This window comes from Pristiophorus japonicus, chromosome 1 (genome assembly GCF_044704955.1).
Source record: "Pristiophorus japonicus isolate sPriJap1 chromosome 1, sPriJap1.hap1, whole genome shotgun sequence".
NCBI lineage: Eukaryota > Metazoa > Chordata > Chondrichthyes > Pristiophoridae > Pristiophorus > Pristiophorus japonicus.
This window is the reverse complement of record NC_091977.1, coordinates 385,011,218-385,036,786: the sequence shown is the minus strand read 5'-3', so window position 1 is coordinate 385,036,786 and position 25,569 is coordinate 385,011,218. Positions and strand designations below refer to the sequence as shown.

Sequence of the window (25,569 nt, the reverse complement as noted above, 5' to 3'; positions counted from 1 at the left end):
TTTTTAAGTCCGTGCTACTGAACTGAGGATGACGTGAGCGTTGCATTGGATTACAGCGCCCAGAGTGCCCCGGGGCCCGGCGCACGCAGGACAGGAGCGCGCAATGGCGGCGGTTGCAGGGGAGATGGACAGCGATGGAAGATGCCGACATATGGAAGTGCGGAGGTCGGAGCAAGGCGACGGGCTAGTGCAAGTCGTCCAAAAACTTGAGAGCACTCGCGTCAAACTGGTTCTGTACCACTGGTCGCAGTCTTTCTGTTCACAGAAGGTGAGTTCGTGCGGATAACGTTGTGAGTGGTGGGGTAGATAGGGTTTGGGTTGATGATGATGATGATGTTGGGGTTGGGCTGAACATGCCTCTTACATCCCTCTCTGTACGGTGAACGGTGCCTGGTTATGTTTTTCTCCCATGCACTACAATGCAATGAGGTGACCGACCTAGATATCCGAACCTCCACACCAAGGACTTAAAACCTGGGTCAAGCTTGTCACAAGGGACTGATTATTTTATGCGCAAGTCAATACCTGTGGTGGCAGCCATTATGTAGCATAGGAATGAACATGAGATGAGATGACCACCCTCATTGGTAGCGTGTTGTACTTTACACTCTCATATGCTGTAACATGAAAAATTGAATTCACAAAGAAGTACAGATGAGGCAGGTGTCTGATTAGGTCTTGAATTAGTCTAGAATTTTTCTTCAACTCTACTCAGAAGACCACTCAAAATGCTGATCACATGGATTTTGTTCCTGTTCAGTTTTGTCTTTCAACAATTTCTCAATGTTGTGAAGGATGCCAAAGTCTTAGAGAGGATGTAGAGGAGATTTACTGGAACGGTACCAGTGATGAGGAACTTCAGTTATGTGGAGAGACTAGAGAAGTTGGGGGTTTTCTCCTTACAGCAGAGAAGATTAAGGAGAGATTTAAGAGGTTCAAAATTTATGAAGGGTTTTGATAAAGTAGAGAAACTGTCAGGATTTAAGGTAATTGGCAAAAGAACCTGAGGGAGATGATGATGAATTTTTTATGCAGCTAGTTTTGATCTGGAATGCACTGCCTGAAAGGATGTTGGAAGCATATTCAATAATAACTTTCATCAAAGGGGAATTGTGTGTATATATACTTGAAAAGGATCTTTAGGAACACTAAACAATACTGTAAAACATCAAAGTTACTACTGAAATGCATGTGATAGAAATTTGACCACTAGACAAGCTGTGTAATGCAAAATGTGAAACATTGCAGTTTGCTTTCTATTGACAGTTCATCTGTCCACAGGGAAAACTTGCATTGGGATATCTGGGTCAGTTATTGGCTACTTCCACAGCAATTGCATCTAATTGAACGCCATGGTAGAGGTTGGTTCCTCTATTTCTATCTATCTGCTGGATCCACTTGCTTGTGCATTTTCCTCACTGACACACCCAAAGCAGCAACATACTCCTGGAGAGTATCAACAATCTTTGTGTTGGTTAGTGATTTGGATGTCATAACTTGCTAACAACATCAACAATGGAGTAAATTCTGCTAATAGTTGCAACAGAGAAAACTTATTTAGATGGCTTTCGATCTTTGACTATGCCACATATAGCTGCCTCCACTGCTTGTCAGATGAATTTGCAATGCAGAAAGCTGATGGCAATAGTCTTTGCTTTCATGATTTAATGAATTGTGTAGATTGCATGTAGAACATTCATTGAAATGGCATTTCAGCATCCTGTGTGACAATCACTTTTTGCACCAACCATTTCTTGTGCTGTTTATAATAAATCATGCCAATATCCATTGGCTGGGTCACTGATATTGTATTAGCTCTATCACACTTGGATGCAAACACTTCATGTTGGCCTCACAGTTGTCAACCATCGGGTAAGTTTTCTAGGTGCCTTGCTTCATAGAGATGCAGTTATTCCTCAAAGAACACCAGTCATCCATGAATTGTTTTGTAGGTTACCAGTGTCGTTAGCACAGCAAGCATTTATTGCTCATCCTTAATTGCACCACTTACAAGGCACAACAACAATAACGTGTATTTATAAAGCGCCTTTAACGTAGTGAAATGTCCCAAGGTGCTTCACAGGAGTATTATGCGATTAAAAAATTTGACACCGAGCTGCATAAGTAGAAATTAGTGCAGGTGATCAAAAGCTTGGTCAAAGGTAGGTTTTAAGGAGTGTCTTGAAAGAGGAGAGAGAGGTGGAGAAGTTTAGGCAGGGAGCAAAAGGCTTGCCCTAGGCAACAGAAGGTACAGCTACCAATGGTTGAGCGATTATAACCAGGGATGTTCAAGAGGGCAAAATTCGTGGTGGTGGGGGGGGGGGGGGAGGGGTTTGTGGGGCTGTAGATGATTACAGAGATAGGGCGGGGCGAGGTCTTGGAGGGATTTGAAAATGAGGATGAGAATTTTGAAATCACAGTGTTGCTTAACCAGAAGCTAATGTAGGTCAACGAGCATAGAGGTGAGCAGGACTAGGTGTGAGTTAGGACACTGGCAGCTGAGTTTTGGATCAGCTCTAGTTTACGTAGGGTAGAATGTGGGAGGCCAGCCAGGAGTGTGTTGGAATAGTCAAATCTGGAGGTAACAAAGGTATAGATGAGGGCTTCAGCAGCGGATGAGCTGAGGCAAGAGCGGAGACGGGCGATGTTATGGAGGTGGAAATAGGCGGTCTTAGTTATGCTGCGGATATGTGGTCACAAGCTCATTTCACGGTCAAATATGACACCAAGGATGCGAACAGTCTGGTTCAGCCTCAGACTGAAGTTGGGAAGAGGGATGGTATCAGTGGCTAGGGAACGGAGTTTGTGGCGGGGACCGAAAACAATGGCTTCGGTCTTCCCAATATTCAATTGGAGAAAATCTTTGCTCGTCCAGAACTGGGTGTCAGTCAAGCAGTCTGACAATTCGGAGACCGTGGAGGGGTCGAGAGAAATGATGGTGAGGTAGAGTGGGTGTCATCAGAGTACAAGTGGAAACTGATGCTGTGTTCTTGGATGATGTCGCCAAGGGGCAACATGTAGATGAGAAATAGGAGGGGGCCAAGGATAGATCCTTGGGGGATACCAGAGGTAACGATGCAGGTGCAGGAAGAGAAGCCGCTGCAGGTGAATTCTCTGGCTACGGTTAGATAGATAAGAATGGAACCAGGCGAGTGCGGTCTCACCCAGCTGGACGACGGTGGAGAGGCGTTGGAGAAGGATGGAGTGGTCAACTTTGCCAAAGGCTGCAGACAAATCAAGAAGGACGAGGAGGGTAGTTTGCCTTTATCACAGTCACAAAGGATGCCATTTGTGACTTTGATTAAAGTCGTTTCAATACTGTGGTAGGCGCAGAAACCGGATTGGAGGGATTCAAACATGGAATTGTGGGAAAGATGGGCATGGATTTGGGAGGCGACAACACGTTCGAGGAATGGGAGGTAGGAGATGGGGCGGTAGTTTGCAAGGACGGAGGGGTTAGTGTTGGTTTTTTGAGGAGAGGGGTGATGACGGCAAATTTGAGGGAGAGGGGTACAGTACCTGAGGAGAGAGAACTGTTAACAATGTCAGCTAACATGGGAGCCAGAAAAGGAAGTTGGTTGGTCTGCAGTTTGGTGGGACTTAAGGTCAAGGGAGCAGGAAGTGGATCTCATGGACAGGATAGGTCATGAGGGGAGCTTGGAGAGAAACTGGAGAAAGATGTGAGGTCAGGGCTAGGGCAGGGGTCATACTTAGATGAAGTTTGGCCCGGTGGGCTAAGGGAATGAAGGAAAGAAGCAGAGGCGGACGACTGGATGGTCTCAATCTTGGAGACAAAGAAGTCCATGAGCTCCTCACGCTTATTGTCGGAGGTGAGGGTGGAGACTGGGAATGAAGGCTTTAAAAAGATGGTTAGCAGTGGAGAATAGAAGCTGGGGTTTATCGTTGCATTCCAGAATGATTCTGGAATCGTGAGCAATTTTGGCAGACGGGAGCAGAATTCGATAATGCTTTATGTGGTCCAGCCAGATCTGGTGGTGAATGGCTAAACCAGTTGTCTGTCATACCCGTTCAAGTCTGTGAACCATGGACTTAAGGGAGCGAAGATCAGGGCTGTACCGGGGGAACAGTCAGGGTGCAAGAGAGTAATTGTTTTAACTGAAACTAGGGCATCAAAGGTGGTGGTGAGGGTGTGATGCTACAGAGATGTGATGTTGAATGGAGGGTCAAAGGTTGAACAGTTAGGAGTTCATAAGTGCAGTAGAGTCGGGAGAGAATTTTTTCCAGCTGAGTAACAACAACACTTCGAGGTTTTTGGAATTCCCCATCGCAAGCTGCTTTTATTTTTTTCTTATCCATGCCAGCATAAAGCATGGCGGTGATTCATAGGTTAACCTTTCTCCCCACCTAAGCATTCGTTGATGTTTGGGTACAGATTTAAAAAAAAAAGAAAATCCTATTTCATCAGCATTAAAGATGTTGTGCTTATAATGAGACAAAACTCAAGGAATTTGGTCACGTATGCTGTTGCCTGCAGCACCTGAAGGTGATCATTAGGTTGAATGCAAATTAAGTGGTGCATTTCACCAGTTGAGTATGGGAATTTGAATTGACCAATAATTCAAATTAAACAGCATATATTCAGAGTGTTTTTTATGCTATTTTGATTCAAATTAACAATTTTATGTATGTTGGTTAGCCACAAATTGCATCAATACAACTGACTGTTGATTGGATGTTTTCATTCTCTGCTGTCCTAAATTTTCAGAGATGTCAAGATATAGTGAGAAATTTGGTTGGATATTTTTCTTGAGTTTACAATCCACCCAAAAAGCCTTTCTGTCGAATACCTGGAGAATATTGCCACTTTATTTGAAACAAGAGCTTGATAAACTGTAGATCAGAAGCAAGGTTCCAAGCTTAATCCACACTCTGTGCTGAGCTAGCTTATCTCAGTTGGAGGAGCTGTGAGCTTGAGCTAGTGTTACTGATTGCTGTACAGTGCTTCCTGTTGGAAATGTGCTTGTCGATATAGGACTTTGACAGATTTGACTCAGTTGTGATGTCCTCCACAGTCAGATAATCAGCTGGCACTGACTAGCAAGGCTCACATGAATAATATCTTCTGGGGCAAAGTACCTTTAGAAGAAATGAAAAATAAGATCATAGAAACTGCCGATTTTAGAAATAGTAAGTCTTGGTATTATATCCAATTCTAAAATTAAAATAAATCTTAATAAAGAAAAATAATTAGACTTTCAAAATGTGTGGCTATGTTGTGACAAATTTCAGACCTTTTATAAGTGAATCAGGAATATGGTACTATGGAATTATTTGAAGCTATGAATTGTATTTGGAATATGCATTTAGCTGGAATTGACTCATTAAGAAAGGAACACTCTCCTGGGAATGTTATTAATTACCTTGGGTATTTGCATTGTAGCGCCTGGCTCAAAAGTTTAGTGAATCAAACTGAATATGCAACAATCGTATTAGTTGATGATATAACTCAAGACATTGTTACAGAGTTACACTACTCTTTAGTGAGTTGCAAGTATACTTCAGAATCAACTTAACGGGAAGTAAGCTGGATAGGGAGCCAGTGAATTATTGTGATGCCTTTGCGATGCAGTCGTGACCTTTATACAATGGCTAGAGTTTAAAGATGCATAGACTTTTTCAAAAGGATGGTAAATAATATAAATTTGTTTGTCCCTCAACATAAGCAACAACTTGAATATCTAACCGTCCTTGTGTGCAGAGAGAGACATCTCAAAGTACTTTATAGAATAGACACTGCCAAGTAGGAGGGATAAAAGGAGATGGTGACATGGTTAGGAGTGAGGGTCTGAAGGTATAGTTGATAAGAGTTTTTGTGGGGCTTTTGAAAGCCGGGGATAGCATGCAGAGGAGTGGGGCCTGTGGGGAGGTTGTCGGGGGAGGGAAGTCCTGAGGCCCGAGATATATTGGCTGAATGTCCACTGATGGCAAGTCAAAGAGACCGGGGACAAAGCATTGTTGGATGAGTGGAGAGGGTGCAGGGACATATGGCTGGGTAGGTACACAAGAACAAAAGATATAGGAGTAAGAGGCCATATGAACCTTCGAACCTGCTCCACCATTCAATATCATGGCAGATCTTCTACCTTAACTCCACTTTCCCGCCCTATCCCCAGTTCCCTTGATTTCTTACTGTAGTTAGGGTACAGTATTGTAATGGTTATGTAACTGGACTAGTAAATCCAGAGGCCTGGTCTAATAATCTGGAGATGTCTGTTCAAATCCCACCATGGCAGTTTGTGAATTTGAATTGTGTTTTTAAAAAAAAAAAAATTCAATGAACAAGGTATCAGTAATGGTGACCATGGAACTATATGATTGTTGTAAAAACCCAACTGATCCACAAATGTCCTTACCTGGTCTGGTCTATATGTGACTCCAGACCCAGAGCAATGTGGTTGACTCTTAACTGCCCTCTGAAATGGCCTAGCAAGCTTGCATCAAACCACTACAAAGAAGTATAAGAAGAATAAAACCGAACAGACAACTTGGTTTCGACCTAGGCATCAGATTTGGATATGACCAAGTTGCACCCAACCCTATTAACCTTGCAAAGTCCTCCTCACTAACATCTGGGGACTTGTGCTTGGGAGATCTACCCCACAAACTAATCAAGCCCTGACATAATTATACTCAAAAAATCATACCTTCAGCCCGCACCCAAGACTCCTCCATCACCATTCCATGGTATATTCTATCCCACCGGCAGGACGTATCCCCATCCTCAACGATGGTGGAGCCCAGCACATGTGTGCAAAAGACAAGACTAAAGCGTTTGCAACCATTGTCAGCCAAAAGTGCTGAGTGGATGGTCCATCTCTGCCTTCTCCTGAGGTCCCCGCCGTCACAAATACCAGTCTTCAGCCAATTTGGTTCACTCAATGTGAAATCAAGAAACAGCTGAGGGCACTAAATACAGCAAAGGCTATAGGCCCTGACAACATCCTGGCTGTCATGCTAAAGGACCTGTGCTCCAGAACGAACCGTGCCTCTAGCCAACCTGTTCCAGTACCTCTACAACACTGGCATGTACCCGACAAAGTGGAAAGTTGCCCAAGTATGTCCTGTCCACAAAATGCAGGACAAATCTGAACTGGCAATTACCATTCCATCAGCCTACCCTCAATCATCAGCTGAGTGATGGAAGGTGTCATTGACAGTGCTATCAAGTGACACTTGCTCACAAATAAACTGCTCACTGCAGCTCAGTTTGGGTTCTGCCAGGACCACTAGGCTCCAGGCCTCATTACAGCTTTGGTCCAAACATGGACGAAAATTGAATTCCAGAGGTGAGGTGTGAGTGGCTGTCCTTGACATCAGGGCAGTATTATACAGAGTGTGGCACCAAGGAGCCCTAATAAAATTGAAATCAACAGGGATCAGGGGAGAAACACTCCACTGGCTGGAGTCATACCTAGCACAAAGGAAAGTGGTTGTTGGGAGGTCAATCATCTCAGCCCCAGGTCATTATTGCAGTAATTCCTCAGGGCAGTGTCCTAGGGTTGACCATCTTCAGGTGCTTCATCCCTCTTCCCTTCATGATAAGGTCAGAAGTGGGGATGTTTGCTGATTAGTGTTCAGTTCCATTCACAATTCTTTAGATAATGAAGCAGTCCATGACTGCATGCACCAAGAGTTGGGCAACATCCAGGCTTGGGCTGATAAGTGGCTTTTAACAATCGTGCCAGGCAATGTCCACCTCCAACAAGAGATAGTCACCTAACCACCACCTTTTGATATTCCATGGCATTACCTTCATCTAATCCCCCACCAACAACATCCTGGGGGTCACCATTGACCAGAAACTAACTGGACCAGCCACATAAATACTGTGACTACAAGAGCAGGTCAGAGGCTGGGTATTCAGTGGAGAATGACTCTCCTGACTCCCCAAAGCCTTTCCACCACCAAGGCACAAGGGGATGGAGTATAAAAGCAGGAAGTCTCGCTACAGTTATACAAGGTATTGGTGAGGCCACACCTGGAATACTGCGTGCCGTTTTGGTTTCCATATTTAAGAAAGAATATACTTGCTTTGGAGGCAGTTCAGAGAAGGTTCACTCGGTTGATTCTGGAGATGGGGGGGGGGGGGTTTGACTTATGAGGAAAGGTTGAGTAGGTTGGACCTCTACTCATTGGAATTCAGAAGAATGAGAGGTGATCTTATCGAAACACATAAGATTATGAGGGGGCTTGACAAGGATGTTTCCACTGACGGGAGACTAGAACTAGGGGGCATAATCTTAGAATACGGGACCGCCATTTAAAGCTGAGACAAGGAGGAAATTCTTCTGAGGGTTGTAAATATGTGGAATTCGCAGCCTCCGAGCTGTGGAAGCTGGGTCATTGAATAAATTTAAGACCAAGGTAGACAGTTTCTTAGGGGTTATGGGGAGCGGGCAGGGAAGTGGACCTGAGTCCATGATCGGATCAGCCATTATGTTCTAAGTCAGGAGGTGTGATGGAATACACTTCACTTGCCTGGATGAGTGCAGCTCCAACAACAAGCAAGAAGCTCGACACTATTGAGGACAAGGCTGTCCGCTGGATCGCACTCCATCCACCACCTTAAACATTCACTATCCCCATCTCTGACGCACTGGCTGCAGTATGTACCATGTGCAAGATGCACTGCAACAACTCACCAAGGCTTCTTTCTCAGCAGCACCGCCTAAACCCATGACCTCTAACACTTAAGAACAGCAAGCACATGGGAACACCGCCACCTCCCAAGTTCCCCATCATATTATGCATCATCCTGACTTCAACATATCGCCATTCCTTCATCATCGGTGGGTCAAAATCCTGGTGCTCTCTACTTAACAGCACTATTAGGAGTACATTCACCACACGAATTGCAGCAAGTAAGGAAGGCGGATCATCGCCACCTACTCAATGGCAATTAGGGATAAGCAATAAATGCTAGCCTTGCTAATGACGCCCACATCCTGTGAATGAATAAATAAGAAAAAATACGGGGTGGGACAATGCCATGGAAGGATTTGAAATGAGGTTGAGAAACTTTAAATCAATTTGTTTGGGCCTGGGAAACCGTGGAACTTGGCTAGGTTGTGATACTTACAATGTGGCATTTTGTGCAGATGAAGATACAAGCTGTAGAGTTCTGAATGAATGACCAGATGCTGACCAGAAGGGCATTAGAGAAGGCAAGGCTATAGCTAATAAAATATATGGATTAAGGTTTGGGCATCAGTGGGTAGATGGTCTGTTTATGGAAGTCTAAGAGTGTGGTCTTGGGAGTGGAATAGAATGAAAGAATTCTTTTGAGGATGGAATCGCCACTCAAACTCAATTATGGTTCTGTATCTCTGGACTTAGCCTGAGGTGGCAGATGGGGAGCTTGATGTTCTCCAGGGCACAGAGATGTAGGTGGGAGCAGGATGGCTTTGGTTTTACCAATGTCATACTTAAATGGATTTCTTGCTTGCTTTTGAATACTCTGTTGCTTGCATGTATGTTTTTAGACGTAACTTAGTATACATTACATTTATCTTGGTATGAATGCTAGTTAGTAATTAATAAAAGTAGAAATCAAGCGCATCGATACAGTAACAAACAATGGAAGTGTTTCTGATGAATACCGTAATGTGAAAGGATTAAAAATGTGAGATGGTATTGATGATATCTCTTTGCTGCTGCATTTCAGGTTCGTTTGGTTATTGCAGAAAAGGGTCTAAAATGTGAGGAGTATGACGTTAACCTACCACTAAGTGAGCACAATGAACCATGGTTTATGCGTTTGAACCCAGCAGGAGAGGTGCCTGTATTAATTCATGGAGACAACATTATCTGTGAATCCACTCAGATCATTGACTACCTGGAGAACACATTTGAAGATGGTAATATTAAGGAAATACTTTGTTGTAGTGGAACCACTGTATGTGGTATGGTGTGTTTTTCCTCCTTCTCCTCCCCCACCACCCATAGCTGCTTTTCTTTCTTTCCCGATCTCCTCTTCTGAAGGTGTCGACGACTCAGTGCGGGCCCTAAGGGTACAAATGACCACCTGCAGGTGGCCTGCTTTCATGTGTGAGCTTGGACAGCGAGTATCGGCTGGTTGTTTAATTGTGAGGGCATCAGAGCCAAGCCCTATCCTCTGCCATCCGTGGTCCACACATGTGCATTTCTGGCAGAAGCTTTCCCTTCCTAACCACGTGGCATGAGGCTACTTTTTGCAGCTTGCCACAATCCTGGCAGTTCCTAGAAGGGAACTATTAAAAACATTAAGTACCTGAGCCAATCACTATGGTGATTGGTTCATGTCTTGACTTAATGTCTTCACCAGCTGACTCATTGCAGGAATCCTGTAAATTGGGGTTTTCAAGCGCTGATCAAAGTATGAGATTTTCAATCAAGACTTTAATGGAAAGCAAATTTAACTTGTAACTGCGATCACAAATATAAATTACAGAATCTATTCCATTTTTAGTAAGTAATAGAGCCAGGAGTTATTACAAAAACAGTAAGGTGTACGGAGGCCTATGTGGGATGGGCTGTCTTTTGGCTTAGCTTCTAAAGTTTGATAGTATGAGTATCAGCAATCCCAGTGCTGATGTAAATCTAGCGTACAGCACCCTCTGCTGTAACAATGTGAGTATTTCTGTTTCCCACAGCATTCTCCCCTCTGGTTTCTCTAAGTGAAATTGACAACAATGCTGAGTTGAAGGCAGTTTTGTGCAATGCGTGCATCCCCATTGGGAGGAACATCCAAATCCTAAATATTAAGCAAGTGAATGATCAGAGAATTTAGAACTACATTTTTCAGGCATCATTTTATTTGGCAAAACAAGCTATATTCATTGCATTTCAGAATCAATCACCAATTACAATATTTTTGATAATCTGAAATTATATTGAAGGTGTGGGAGGTATATTGGGACCTATGAAGCAGTATTGATATATTCATTTAAAAAAAAAATAAAGTGCAAATTTTGTAAGCGAAATAACACCATGTAGCACTGGCATGATGCATAGAACCAAAGAAAGCATTTTAATTTTTGGTGGTATTGGTTTATACAAAAAAATCTTTTGGTGCAGAATTCAGCTGGCCAGGAGTGGGAACTCAGCTCTTTTTTTCCTTTTCACTCTACAGCCTGTGGATGTTAAGGTCAATTGCTGCACTAACTGCTAGCAACTAACTCCGCATGGTCTAGGCATTGATTCTGGAACTTCGCAGGACTCCCTCCCGTACTACACAATGCACTTAATCTCTGGGTCTACTATTGTACTCAGTGCATTTAAACTCTGGGCTCCCTACCATACTACACAGTGCAGTTAATCACTGAACTATTATGAGAACCCACGTAATCTCTTACTTTTAGCCAAGAAGAAATTATATCCTTGTAAAGGGTTTAAATTGGGCTATATTTTGTGTACATCTCAGCTGTCTCAATTGAGCTGCTTTAGCCAGATCTTTAGCACCATTGCTCGCTCTCATTCATGCTTCTTTGAAAGAAAAAAAGACTTGCATATGTTTGTGATTTTGTTATTTCAAGTTTAATATAAATTGAAATTATGTCTGAGTATTTGTACATTACGTACTAGAATTTTACATATTTCTTCTGTATTTGTCACATTTGATGTTTGTATATTTATTTTCACATTTTCATATTCAGTTAAGGATTTATAAATCAGATTATAATTTACATATTTATTTTGTCTTTTTCTTTACAGTTATTCCTTTGTTACATCAAATCATAGTGATTTTGAAGTAATGTACAATATATAGAGCTAGCAGACTCCACAGCTGGAATGTTTCAGTTTCTGAGGTAACATGTTCTGAGATGTGTTTGTAATGTTCTGTTTCAATGTCTAACCAATTACTTGATGGAGATTAGAAGATATTTGGTATAGTATACATTCCCTCGACTTTGTTCAAAGAAATTTAGGATTGCAATCACACTGGGATATTAAAATAAATAGGTTAATGCCTCTGTTAAGTAGTAGACAAAGGAATTTCATGTTGGTTAATTTATTAGCACAGTGTGTGTGTGTGTCCAATTCTTTGGTATTGGAATTTAGAAAAACCAAGAACCATAAAAGGTTGTAACCTTGTTACGCTGTGTTTACTTGTAGTATAAATCTTGCTGACATTCCCTTTGGCAGAGAAATGTCAAGTTTTTTTTTTAAAAGAAGAAATTGCCTGGAGAATTGCCCTGTTTACTTTTCTCATCAATTTCCCTGATTTTAATAAGTGTGATCTTTGTGTATTTGTACTTTTAGCAAACATCCCCAAATTGATGCCAAAAGAAGGAAGCCTGTATTATCCACGAGTACAACATTATCGAGAACTACTAGACTCTCTCCCTATGGATGCCTATACCCATGGCTGTATTCTTCACCCAGAGTTAACTTTGGACTCCATGATTCCTGCATATGCAACCACTAGAATTCGTAGTAAGTAGAATCTAGCAACAGTTGTGCTAGGGTAGATATTTGTTTTTCCCCGGTTTTTGAGATCCTAATTGGCTGACAATTCATAGGATTACTTAGGATATACAGCACAGAAACAGGCCATTCGGACCAACCAGTCCATGTCGTCGTTTATGCTCCACTTGAGCTTTCTCCAGTATTTCCTCATCTAAATCCATCAGCATAACCCTCTATTCCCTTCTCCCTCATATCCGTGTTTAGCCTCCCCTTAAATGCATCTATACTATTCGCTTCAACCACTCAATGTGGAACACAATACCACAGGATCACCACTCTCTGGGTAAAGAAGTTCCTTCTGAATTCCCTATCTGATTTCTTGGTGACTATTGTATATTGATGGCCTCTAGTTTTGCTCTTCACTACAAGTGGAAACATTCTCTCTGCATCTACTCTATCAAAACCTTTCATAATTGTAAAGACCTAGATTGGGTCACCCCTCGGGCTTTTTTCAAGAGAAAAGAGACCCAGCCTGTTCATAATTTCTGTTGGGTATACCCTCTCATTTCTGGTGGTATCCATGTAAATCTTTTTTTGCCCCCTCTCCAGTGTCTCTATACCCTTTTTATGATATGCCAGAATTGTACGCAGTACTTCCAAGTTTGGTCTAACCAAGGTTCGATACAAGTTTAGCATAGCTTCTCTACTTTTCAATTCAATCCCTGTAGAAATAAACCCTAGTGCTTAGTTTGCTTTTTTATGGCCTTGTTAACCTGTGTCGCTACTTTTCAGCAAACTTAATAGTTTAAATATTTCTATAGTTTGAATCTTGATGGGAACTACCACTTTCCTTACAATGGTTTATTCTGTTGTGCCTTAATCCCAAATGGAGCTCTGTAAAATTAGTATGTTTGCAAACATCTAAGTTAATCTGCAGATGACAGAGACCTATTCTGCATATTTTCACTGAACCAAGGGTGATGTTACATTATCCTCACATTGCAGAAGAAAGGTGACTTACTAAAGTTGCATATTTTAAAACATGTGAACCAAGGTGACCTGAGGTTGTTTCCACTGGTCGGGGAGACTAGAACTAGGGGGCACAGCCTCAAAATACGGGGGAGCCAATTTAAAACCGAGTTGAGAAGGAATTTCTTCTCCCAGAGGGTTGTGAATCTCTGGAATTCTCTGCCCAAGGAAGCAATTGAGGCTAGCTCATTGAATGTATTCAAATCACAGATAGATAGGTTTTTAACCAATAAGGGAATTAAAGGTTATGGGGAGTGGGTGGGTAAGTGGAGCTGAGTCCACGGCCAGATCAGCCATGATCTTGTTGAATGACGGAGCAGGCTCGAGGGACTAGATGGCCTACTCCTGTTCCTAATTCTTATGTTCTTATGTAATTATTTTTGGCGGTGCACGGGCCATTTAAAATATCGTGCATATGTGGTTTTTGTATTGGAAAAACCGACTGCGCAGTTTCAGCCACGTAGCTGAAAGAGAATATTGATGTGGACCCATTTTTGGTTTAATATGGGACTGCACGCTTTTCATCACATGAAATTGTGAGGTGTGTAAATGATGCATTTTTGTCTCTTACATGAGAGACAAGCGATGTTTGCATTGCTTCAAGGTTAGGACAAGCTAATGCTAATGTAGAACTAGAGGACCACTGATTATTAGAATTTAGTGTCACATTGCCTCTGGTGTGTATTGTGCCTTTTGGGAGTAGATTATAAGTGATATATAGCCAGATTTGTATCTGAATGTATTTTGAAAAAAACAAAAAAGCATGACGGTAGTCGGGTGCTACAATTGGCTCCACTTTCTCTGGGCTAGAGAAGGGAAAAAAATCAGCCAGGAGTTCCCAATACTGCTTGTAATCCATTGATCTCTGTTACAAAGTGTGTGTGTACAAGTTGTGAATATTCATAGAATCATAATTTACAGCACAGAAGAAGGCCATTCGAACCATTGTGTCTGTGCCGGCTGAAAAAGAGCTATCCAGCCTAATCCCACTTTCCAGCTCTTGGTCTGTAGCCTTGTAGGTTCCAGATTCCCATCACCCTCTGGGTTAAAAATGTTCTCCTCAACTCCCCTCTAATCCTTCTACCAGTTACTTTAAATTATTCCTGCTGTTTATTGACCTCTCTGCCAAGGGAAATAGGTGCTTCCTATCCACTCTATCTAGGCTCCTCAATTTTATACACTTCAGTTAAATCTCCTCTCAGCCTCTTGCTCCAAAGAAGAAAACCCTACCCTATCCCATCTTTCCTCATAGCTAAAATTCTCCAGTCCAGGCAACATCCTCGTAAATCTCCTCTGTACCCTCTCGAGTGCAATCACATCTTTCCTGTAATGTGGTGACCAGAACTGTACACGGTACTCTAGCTGTGGCCTAACTAGTGTTTTATAGCATAACCTCCCTGCTCTTCTATTCTGTGCCTTGGCTAATAAAAGCAAATATCCCATATGCCTTCTTAACCACCTTATCTACCTGTCCTGCTATCTTCAGGGATCTGTGTACATGCACTCCAAGGTCCCTCTGTTCCTATACATTTCTCTGCCCTATCATTTATTGTGTATTCCCTTGCCTAGTTAGCACTTCCCAAATGCATTATCTCACACTTCTCCAGATTGAATTCGATTTGCTACTTTTCTGCCCATCTGACCAGTCCATTGATATTTTCCTGCAGTGTACAGTTTTCTTCCCCACTATCAACCACAAATCCAATTTTTGTATCATCTGCAAACTTCTTAATCATGCCCCATACATTGAAGTCTAAGTCATATATACCACAAAAAGCAATGGACTTAGTACTGAGCCCTGCGGAACCCCACTGGAAACCACTTTCTAGTCACAAAAACATGCGTCGACCATCACCCTTTACTTCCTGCCACTGAGCCAATTTTGGATCCAACTTGCCACTTTGCCTTGGAATCCCATGGGCTTTTACTTTTCTAACCGGTTAGAACAGGGTCAGATCTTGCTGCAGTTCACTTCACTCCAATAGCTTGCTGGTACTTGCTATCTAGGCTCATATGATATACTGGCACCTATGAAATCATACCCCAGCATGATTTAAAGACTCCAAGAGAGGAGGGAAGAAAATTACAGAAGGGATATAAATTAAAAATGTACAGAAAGATGTTGGGGTTTCCAAAGATCATGCTGCTTCAGTGTGTGTTTGAATTAGTGACTGCTGCTTATTTAATAATTCTGTGCATCAAAGCTGTTCCCTGCCTTAGCCTCAGTTGCAGTTGTTCAGTGGAATTTTAATGCTAAATATAATTGTAGCCATTATGGACAGAACTATTTAATGAAGCAGTATTAAAGCTGATGTCCTGTTTTTTAAATGGTTCAACATGTTTAATTATTAAAAAATCTAAAAGCTTGACTAATTACTGCAATCTGAAATTACCAAATTGTTGTGAATTACTACCTGAAATGTGTGTTCCATGTCATTCCTCAATATACCGTTTCAGTTTATTCAGAACACCAATTTTCAAGAAGTGTTCTGTTAATTTTAATCTATGACTCAGATTTTGCAATAGAAATAACTCAGCCTTTCGGCATTGAATGTTATTATGGAGTAAATCGGACAGCAACTTCTGGTGTCAGCACATGCACAGTTAAACGCTGAAATCTGGAATTGCTGTCCGATTGGCCCTGCTCCTCCACAAGCTTTGCTACATTGGGACGACACCAATAGAATTGGCATTAAAATACATCAATGGCGTGAAGTTGCTGTACTTGGCCACAAGTTATCCACTAAACATGCCAGAAAAAGTTGGGCCTGGTGCATTCAAGCGCAAGTGAATTTTTAACTGCGTGATAACTCTTAATTACTGCCAAACAACCTCTCTACCACTGAAAATTTAATTTTACAAGCGTGGAGTCTCATTTTCTTCAGAATTTATTTACTGTTGGAGATTATAACAAATTTTAATTGTTTCTTTCTGTCTCCTATCTCTTTAATCCCATCTTTCTTTCCTTCTCTTTATTTCGCTTTCTGTATGTAACTTACATTGAATTGAATTAAATATTCTAATTTATACTTCCTGGTTTAGACAGCATATCTGAGGATTTTTCAATCTGGCTGAAGAGATATGCTGTTGATTGTCCTGCTCATGCCACAGATTTTTTTTTTATTCGTTCCTGGGATATGGCATCGCTGGCGAGGCCAGCATTTATTGCCCTTAAGGTAGTGGTGAGCCGCCGCCTTGAACTGCAGACCTTGTGGTGAAGGTACTCCCACAGTACTGTTAGGGAGGGAGTTCCAGGATTTTGACCCAGCGACGATGAAGGAACGGCGATATACTTCCAAGTCAGGATGGTGTGTGACTTAGAGGGGAACTTGGAGGTGGTGGTGTTCCCATGCGCCTGCTGCCCTTGTCCCTCTAGGTGATATAGGTCGCGTGTTTGGGAGATGCTGCCGAAGAAGCCTTGGTGATTTGCTGCAGTGCATCTTGTAGATGGGACACACTGCAGCCACTGTACATCGGTGATGGAGGGAGTGAATGTTTAAGGTGGTGGATGGGGTGCCAATCAAGTGGGTTGCTTTGTCCTGAATGATGCCTAGCTTCTTGTGTTGTTGGAGCTGCACTCATCCAGGCAAGTGGAGAGTATTCCATCACACTCCTGACTTGTGCCGTGTAGATGGTGGAAAGGCTTTGGGGAGTCGGGAAGTGAGTCCCGCCGCAGAATACCCAGCTTCTGACCGGCTTTTGTTGCCACAGTGTTTGTGGCTGGTCCAGTTAAGTTACTGGTCAATGGTGGCCCCCCAGGATGTTGATGGTGGGGGATTCGGCGATGGTAATGCCATTGAATGTCATGGGGCAGTAGTTAGATTCTCGTAAATCTCCTGTAGAGCTTTAAATTGTTGCTGCTCAAAAGCCTGTAAAAAGTCTGTGGTCAGCTATAAGCACAATGAGCGTCGAGCGTCATTCCTTTGGCACTAACTGCCTATTTCTTTTTAATCACACCTATACTTACATTTTTATATACAATTTAATAATTGCTGAAATTACTTTCGGACAGTTTTATGAGATAGGTATATATAAATTAGTTTCTTAAAGATTGTTCTACTCGTAAGGCCAGCATTATTTAACTGCCGCTCTTCAGATTTTGGTAGTTTTAACTGTAAAAAGCCTTGCAATTCTCAATTTTACATGAATAAATATTTCCAGAAAATAATGGCTTCATTTTCATTGTCGGGTGGAAATAGGCTTTTTGATAAATTGAGATTATCTCCTTTATTAAATATTTACATTCTACATATTGTGGCAGTGGGTGTATTAGCTGTAACATTAACATACTCCCCAGTACCTTTACCAAAGGGAAACACAAGATGCTGTTGCATGACCTATTCAGTGGGTGGCACTGTTTTTAAATTTGCACTGCTGTGTAGAGATTTTTTTTTCAGGTATTTAACATATTAAAGAACTATAACAATACTTTTCCAAAGAAACATCTAGTTCATATTCTCTCTCTCGCTCTCTCTGTCCTTCATGCTTAATGATCATAGCCGCACTTTTCTGGTTGTGTCCCACTCCAATATCGTCTCTTGCCGCATCTGTATACTCACCTGCCCCCCCCCCCTTGGCAAACTCTAAATAGATCTCTCATGTCAGCTTAAGCTTTATTACACACACCCATGTCTGTCTCACTGGCTCTTACTCTGTAGTTCCCGGCTCCATTCGCTACATCTCTCCTGCACTTTCTTATTTACACACTGTTTGACACTAAGGGACAGTGGAACTGGAAGTAGCCTCAGTCAAAATTGTCTTGTAAATTTTGTCTGTCTCCTCAAATTCATTGTCCCATATATTTTGGTATCACGTGTGAATTTGACCAGTTTGTCTTGAGATCTGAATTTAAGTTGCTGATGCAAGTTAGAAACTGGAGTCCCCGCACCAGTCTAGGACACACCATTTAGTTCTGCTAACTATTGTAAGAACTACTTGATGCTTCAGCTATTTGATCCTGAACAGAGCTTCTGACCTGATATCCTCTCCATCACCAAGATCATCTACTTCTACCTCTGTAGTATTGCCCATCTTTATCCCTGCTTCAGCCCATCGACTGCTGAAACCCTCATCCATGACTTTGTAATCACCAGACTTGACTATTCTAATGGTCTCATGGTACTAAACTTCAGCTAATCCAAAACTCTGCTGTCTGTATCCTAACTCGCACCCAATCTGTTCACTCCTCACCCCTGTGTTTGCTGACTACATTGGCTCCTGGTCCAGCTACACCTCCAGTTTAAAATTCTCATCCTTGTGTTCAAATTCTTCCATGGTCTTGCTCCTCCCTATCTCTGGAACCTCCTCCAGCTCTGCAACCCTCCAAGATCTCTGCACTCCTCCAATTATGGCTTCTCGTGCATCCCTGATTCCCACCACCCCAGCATTGGTGGCTGTGCCTTCAACTGCTTAAGCCATAAATTCTGGAATCCCTCCCTAAACCTCTACAATTCACTTACTTCCTTAACTCACCTGTCCTAATAAATCGATGTGGCTTGGTGTTGATTTTTTTTTTTGAAAACGCTCCTACTAAGTGCCTTGGTAAATTTTACTATGTTAAAGAGGCTATATAAATGAAAGTTGTTGTTATCAATGCCCACTACTTTAAATGTAAATATTAGTCTGTTGTGTGGAACTTTATCAAATTATTTTTGGAAATGTGAGTAAAGCACCTTGTAGAAGTTTCCATTGTAAGGTGGGACATATATTGGGATCGTTCTGAACTTGTCCTGTTTTAGAGTTGTGGTAAGTGCAGTTTCAGATTTTTTTGATTCAATGTGCTGAGACACAGGAAGCTGCATTATAGAAAATTAGTGATATGATTTTGAAATTCCAAATCCCATGTCCTTTTCCATGTGCACTTTAATTTACATTCAGGCCAAATTGGAAACACCGAATCTGAATTAAAGAAGCTTGCTCAGCAGCACCCAGAATTGCGTGAAGCATATTTAACAAAGCAGAAACAAATAAAGGTAAGTGCTTTTTATAATTTACTTAAATGTTTTTTCTTGATTAATTTATATGTTTGCATTATGGGCATTACCTCATTAAAATGGATTTTTAAATTGTAAGCTTATGACAAAAAACAGTAACACAAAACCAAACTGATTTGCACTTCAGAAAATACAAACCTGCAAATGTACCAAGGAAGACTGTTGCCAAATCTAAATATAAGATACCCCATTCTTGAGTAAAACCTTTTGTTAATCACCTAATTCTGGGCACTTTGCTTTACATGACCACTGCTTTCCAAAATGAGACCACAAATGATCCTTTTCTTTGCCTGTTACATACAGTACTAATTTTTACTTGTAAATCAGCCTTTCAAAATCTAGTTTGTAACATTTCCAGCAATCCTCTATTTGTGTGCATATTGCTGAAGTTTCACCCCCAGGACTGTAATCTAGAATATGGATCCCTTCTTAAAGTATGTATTTTGTAAGCAAAATCTGTGTTCATATTAATGCTGTACTGTCACGAGGAACACTATCAACTTGAAAATCCAAAAAATCTAAAGTTTAATTACAAATGGTATCCATCTTTATTCCTTCCCAACACTGAATCTAAGCTCTGTCTATAAGTTACAGGTTTTGCAGCTGGTGTGGATCCACAGACCAAAATTTTTCTCCAGTGTGTGGGAAATGCCCAGAGTGCTCGAAGCATGCTAATGCACAAATATCCCATTCGCTGAATAACCCATTATTCCCTGGCTCACTCTGAGCAATACCATAGAGATTCACTGGTTTTACTTAATTGAATCACTTTGCCCCTTCCACCACACTTAAATCTGTAAATGTCTAAAAAGGAGAATATTATTCAACGTAGTTTTCTCTTGTGTATATAAACCAAATTTCCCATTTTAATTGACTTTTCTATCTTCAGTCCAAGATCCGGGACCATGATAATGTAAACTACCTGAAAAAAATATTCCATGAACTGGAAAATGTTCTGGATCAGGTGGAGACTGAGCTACAGAGAAGAATTGAGGAAACTCCAGGTCTGTATCAAATAAATTACCATTACATGTGGTCACTGTTTTGCTTTTAGTTTGTCCCTCATTTCATTATTCCCCTTTAGCTTGACTTGGGGCAATCGTTATACCCGACCATGGCAGGAGTAGGCAACCTGCTGTCTCGGGATTTTCTTTGTGGTGCTCCAGGAGATCTGCAAGTGTAGACCCAGCCTGAGGTGTCTTGTCTTCAGATTTTCTTCACCTCCTGTTGGGGAGCACCTCTCCATAATAGTCTGGCTGAGATCAGAAATCCAGCACATGTGGTAGGTTATGTGTAAGTGCCCGTCTTGGGAGGTCAGTGCACTACACTACTGCTCTATTCAGCTGCATATGCATTTGAAATACTGTAATATGTCGGCAGCAGAGATTTCAGCCTCCGTGACCTCGTGCTGTGGAACTTTTTTTCTAAATCCTTCTGCCTTGCCACCTCTCTCCTCGCCTTCAATCACTGCTCATAACTTTGCTCTCAGTTCCTTGCTCTGATCTCTCATGAAATGCTTTTGGATTTTTTTGAGTATGGTGCTACATAAATTTGTTTTTGTTGTGTTCATGAATTTTATGATTTGACTCTAGTTGAAAAGTAACCCATTTTCTGCTTGGTGAGATTAGACTGTGTAAATTAGCTGTTTTCCTCCGCTGCCTCTTATCATGCATTTTTTTGTTGTATAGTTGCAGGAAAAAGTTGCAGTTCCACAATGCTACAGCAACTCAATTAAGTAATTTTGTATAGGAAGACATGAGCACTTTTATATAAAGAATATTTTCCATATCAATTTTGTCTGTTTGACTATTCATTGGGGTACGTACGGTTCCGCAGAAGCCGGTTACATTGTCCCTCTTGTGTGAGAATTCTGTAGTCTCCTGTCCTTGCCCAACATCCATATCTGCATACTATCCCCTGCATGTAGGTCCCTGCAGTCAGAATTGGGGGAAGTCATAACGGGGAACAAAGAAATGGCAGATCAATTGAACAAGTACTTTGGTTCAGTATTCACTAAGGAGGACACAAACAACCTTCTGGATATAAAAGGGGTCAGAGGGTCTAGTAAGAAGGAGGAACTGAGGGAAATCCTTATTAGTTGGGAAATTGTGTTGGGGGAATTGATGGGATTGAAGGCCGATAAATCCCCAGGGCCTGATGGTCTACATCCCAGAGTACTTAAGGAGGTGGCCTTGGAAATAGCGGCTGCATTGACAGTCATTTTCCAACATTCCATAGATTCTGAATCAGTTCCTATGGAGTGGAGGGTAGCCAATGTAAACCCCACTTTTATAAAAAAAAAAGGAGGGAGAAAGAAAACGGGGAATTATAGACCGGTCAGCCTGATATCGGTAGTGGGTAAAATGATGGAATCAATTATTAAGGATGTCATAGCAGTGCATTTGGAAAGAGGTGACCTGATAGGTCCAAGTCAGCATGGATTTGTGAAAGGGAAATCGTGCTTGACAAATCTTCTGGAATTTTTTGAGGATGTTTCCAGTAGAGTGGACAAGGGAGAACCAGTTGATGTGTATTTGGAATTTCAGAAGGCTTTCGACAAGGTCCCACACAAGAGATTAATGTGCAAAGTTAAAGCACATGGGACTGGGGGTAGTGTGCTGACGTGGATTGAGAACTGGTTGGCAGACAGGAAGCAAAGAGTAGGAGTAAATGGGTACTTTTCAGAATGTCAGGCAGTGACCGGTGGGGTACTGCAAGGTTCTGTGCTGGGGCTCCAGCTGTTTACATTGTATATTAATGATTTAGACGAGGGGATTAAATGTAGTATCTCCAAATTTGCGGATGACACTAAGTTGGGTGGCAGTGTGAGCTGCGAGGAGGATGCTATGAGTCTGCAGAGTGACTTGGGTAGGTTAGGTGAGTGGGCAAATGCATGGCAGATGAAGTATAATGTGGATAAATGTGAGGTTATCCACTTTGGTGGTAAAAACAGAGAGACAGACTATTATCTGAATGGTGACAGATTAGGAAAAGGGGAGGTGCAATGAGACCTGGGTGTCATGGTACATCAGTCATTGAAGGTTGGCATGCAGGTACAGCAGGCGGTTAAGAAAGCAAATGGCATGTTGGCCTTCATAGCGAGGAGATTTGAGTACAGGGGCAGGGAGGTGTTACTACAGTTGTACAGGGCCTTGGTGAGGCCACACCTGGAGTATTGTGTACAGTTTTGGTCTCCTAACTTGAAGGACATTCTTGCTATTGAGGGAGTGCAGCGAAGGTGCACCAGACTGATTCCTGGGATGGCGGGACTGACATATCAAGAAAGACTGGATCAACTGGACTTGTATTCACTGGAGTTCAGAAGAATGAGAGGGGATCTCATTCTGACTAGTTTAGACAGGTTAGATGCAGGAAGAATGTTCCCAATGTTGGGGAAGTCCAGAACCAGGGGTCACAGTCTAAGGATAAGGGGTAAGCCATTTAGGTCCGAGATGAGGAGAAACTTCTTCACCCAGAATGGTAAACCTGTGGAATTCTCTACCACAGAAAGTTGTTGAGGCCAATTCACTAAATATATTCAAAAAGGAGTTAAATTTAGTCCTTACTACTAGGGGGATCAAGGGGTATGGCGAGAAAGCAGGAATGGGGTACTGAAGTTGCATGTTCAGCCATGAACTCATTGAATGGCGGTGCAGGCTCGAAGGGCCGAATTACCTACTCCTGCACCTATTTTCTATGTTTCAATAGAGGTTGCTAGGTCGCGATCAGGAGTAGGAGCCCTGCCTGAATTTTCCCTTTGCTGACATGGGTGACTGAGGCCAAATATAGTGCCTGTACTGTATCCCAGTTGGGATTAGCTAATTTAACACATGTTGGAAGGTGGAAGCGTTCTGGTCTGAATCACATAGTATGATAAACATAATAAGCCATCGCAGAACTCTATTATCTACAAATCGGAGTCAAATGCTACAGTTATACCCCGGTGGAAGCTTGTACTTCAAATCAGTAAGATTTGTGGTAGTCTCTGAACATTTAAATAATTTTTTTGCCGTCTTTAAAAAGTCAGGTGTTCATTTTCAACTATGTCTGATTAAATCCTAAACTAGTGATTGTAGTAGTTGAGTATTGGAGTCACAGTTCAAATTTCAGCCTCAACTTGTATTTTAAAATGTGTGGGCTAGTGCTGGGGTTATTAAGATCTCATGGAAGGAAACAACTTTTCTTCATTCGCTGTATATCTTTACATTTGGGTTAATTTAATTGTCAGAATTCAGTGGTAACCACTGAGGATTTGATTTTTTTATTTGGTCCTAATTCTTAGGAATTTGGGAACTTCTAGGTCACAGGCTTGCAGGCTCATCAAACTACTCCTAGAAATTGCCATCTCTTGCCTAGTGAAATTTTACTAAAGTGTGCTCTAACATTAGAATGCTCCATTTTGAAGGCGGGGAGGAAAAATTAGCATTAAGACTTGTGTCCAACCACCTGTTGGCTGATTAACTGAATGGTAATGTTGATTGTGAAGTATATGATCCACACTATCCCTCCCAGCTGAAGTAGGTAGTCTGGTCTTGGAAGGTAGCACATTTGTCCAGAAATTAGGAAAAAGTGGACAATTAAATTAAAATCTAAACTGGGCTTTAAAAAGAAAAACTTTCTGGGTATTACAAGCCATATTATTTTTAAATCATTTCTGAAAATCAACTGGAATCTTTGTTTTATTGATCAATACCTTTATTGGCAGGAAGATTTGCAATGGTTGAATCATAAAGCAACTTGTTTTGTCTTGTGATAATTTGTAGCAAATATTAAAGTAATGCAATTTGCAATATATGGTACTTAATAGAAATATTGATGCAAGTTTCTTTTTCTTGAGCAGAAGAAGGACAACAGCCATGGCTCTGTGGTGAGTTCTTTAGTCTTGCAGATGTATCTCTGAGTGTAACATTGCATCGGCTGAAGTTTCTTGGACTTGCCAGAAAATACTGGGGAAATGGAAAACGACCAAATTTAGAATCTTATTATGACCGTGTGTTACAGCAAAGGACTTTCCGAAAGGTCTTGGGGAATGTGAACAACATTTTACTATCAGCAGTACTGCCTACAGCTTTTCGGGTTGCTAAAAAACGTGCTCCCTCATTTTTGGGTGTTAGTTTTATGATTAGCCTGCTGGGAGGAATAGGGTATTTTGCTTTCTTGTTCCTTAAAAAGAGACTGTCATAGATTTTGTCAGCATAAGCTTAATATGTCATTCAGCAAGAATTTGATTGAGGAGCTGCGGGATCTACAATCTGATTGCAGTTATCAAGCTAAAATATAGCTGAATAAAGAGTGTTGCAGTAACTTGTGCTGTCAATAAAGAAGCTTACTGTCACTTTGGTTAATCTTTTATTTTCAAAGATAGCAAATCTGCAATATGTGGATATTTTAAAGAAATGTATGCACAATGCAACCCGTTTATTATAAAAATTCAAAAACTCATCTGTTCACTTTTCTATTAGTCCACTTTGGGTAGTAGACTATGCTGTCGCCTCCTAATGTTTCTGGGTTCCTGCACGTTAACAAATCTATAATGCACCTGAATAATCGTCAGTCTAGATGTGAATCCCTTGGGTTCAAAGGTTAATAAAAAATCTATTCTCTAACCCTTGTGTATCAAACTGTTTTCACACGTCATTCTTTTATGTTTGACCTCTGTTACTATACCATGAATATGTATGTTTGTGTACACTGCACAGTCTAGTTAGAGACTGTTACCTTGGCAATAACATCTCTATGTCTCATACTCCTGTACTTAAATAAAAGAATAAAAAGAACTGTGTAATAAACTTTTTTTTAAAAAACAAATTGGTTTAAACTAAGAATGGTAAGGTTTAACATTTATTTTCAGCTGGTAACAGCTTTCAATATTTATTTCTTGGCTGTATAACAACATGATGGGCAAAAGATCAGAGGAAACATTCTGCTGATAGGCCATCAACCTGAAACGTTAACACTCTTTCTCTCCACAAATGCTGCCTGACCTGCTGAGTATTTTCAGCATTTTCTATTTTTATTTGAAACATTCAGTGATGCCCTTGCCATGAATAAATCCTATAAATAAGAGTAGGAAACTCCTTTGGGAAGTGTTTGCCAATCTTCCTTTATTTGTTTATCATCCATATATCTTTAGGATAGT

The 25,569-nt window shown here is 41.4% G+C and overlaps 1 protein-coding gene across 2 annotated transcripts; it reads left to right on the top strand.

The window, feature by feature from the left end:
- Positions 1-75: 75 nt before the first annotated feature.
- Positions 76-25,252, top strand: gdap1 (ganglioside induced differentiation associated protein 1). Of its 2 annotated transcripts, XM_070875250.1 has the most exons (6): positions 76-268; positions 9,686-9,878; positions 12,262-12,435; positions 19,315-19,409; positions 20,320-20,434; positions 24,271-25,252. In XM_070875250.1, the coding sequence occupies exons 1-6, from the start codon at positions 104-106 to the stop codon at positions 24,612-24,614; spliced, it is 1,086 nt and encodes a 361-aa protein (XP_070731351.1). In that variant the 5' UTR covers positions 76-103; the 3' UTR covers positions 24,615-25,252. The 2 variants fall into 2 exon arrangements, with proteins under 2 accessions (XP_070731351.1, XP_070731359.1); XM_070875258.1 differs by lacking the exons at positions 76-268; positions 9,686-9,878 and adding an exon at positions 11,727-11,807.
- Positions 25,253-25,569: the final 317 nt, after the last annotated feature.

Coding starts and splice junctions, on each gene's coding strand:
- gdap1 (XM_070875250.1), top strand. CDS start 104: ATGGCGGCGGTTGCAGGGGAGATGGACAGCGATGGAAGATGCCGACAT. Junction 12,436..19,314: donor TGCAACCACTAGAATTCGTA/GTAAGTAGAATC, acceptor ATTTACATTCAG/GCCAAATTGGAAACACCGAA. Junction 19,410..20,319: donor CAAAGCAGAAACAAATAAAG/GTAAGTGCTTTT, acceptor TTCTATCTTCAG/TCCAAGATCCGGGACCATGA.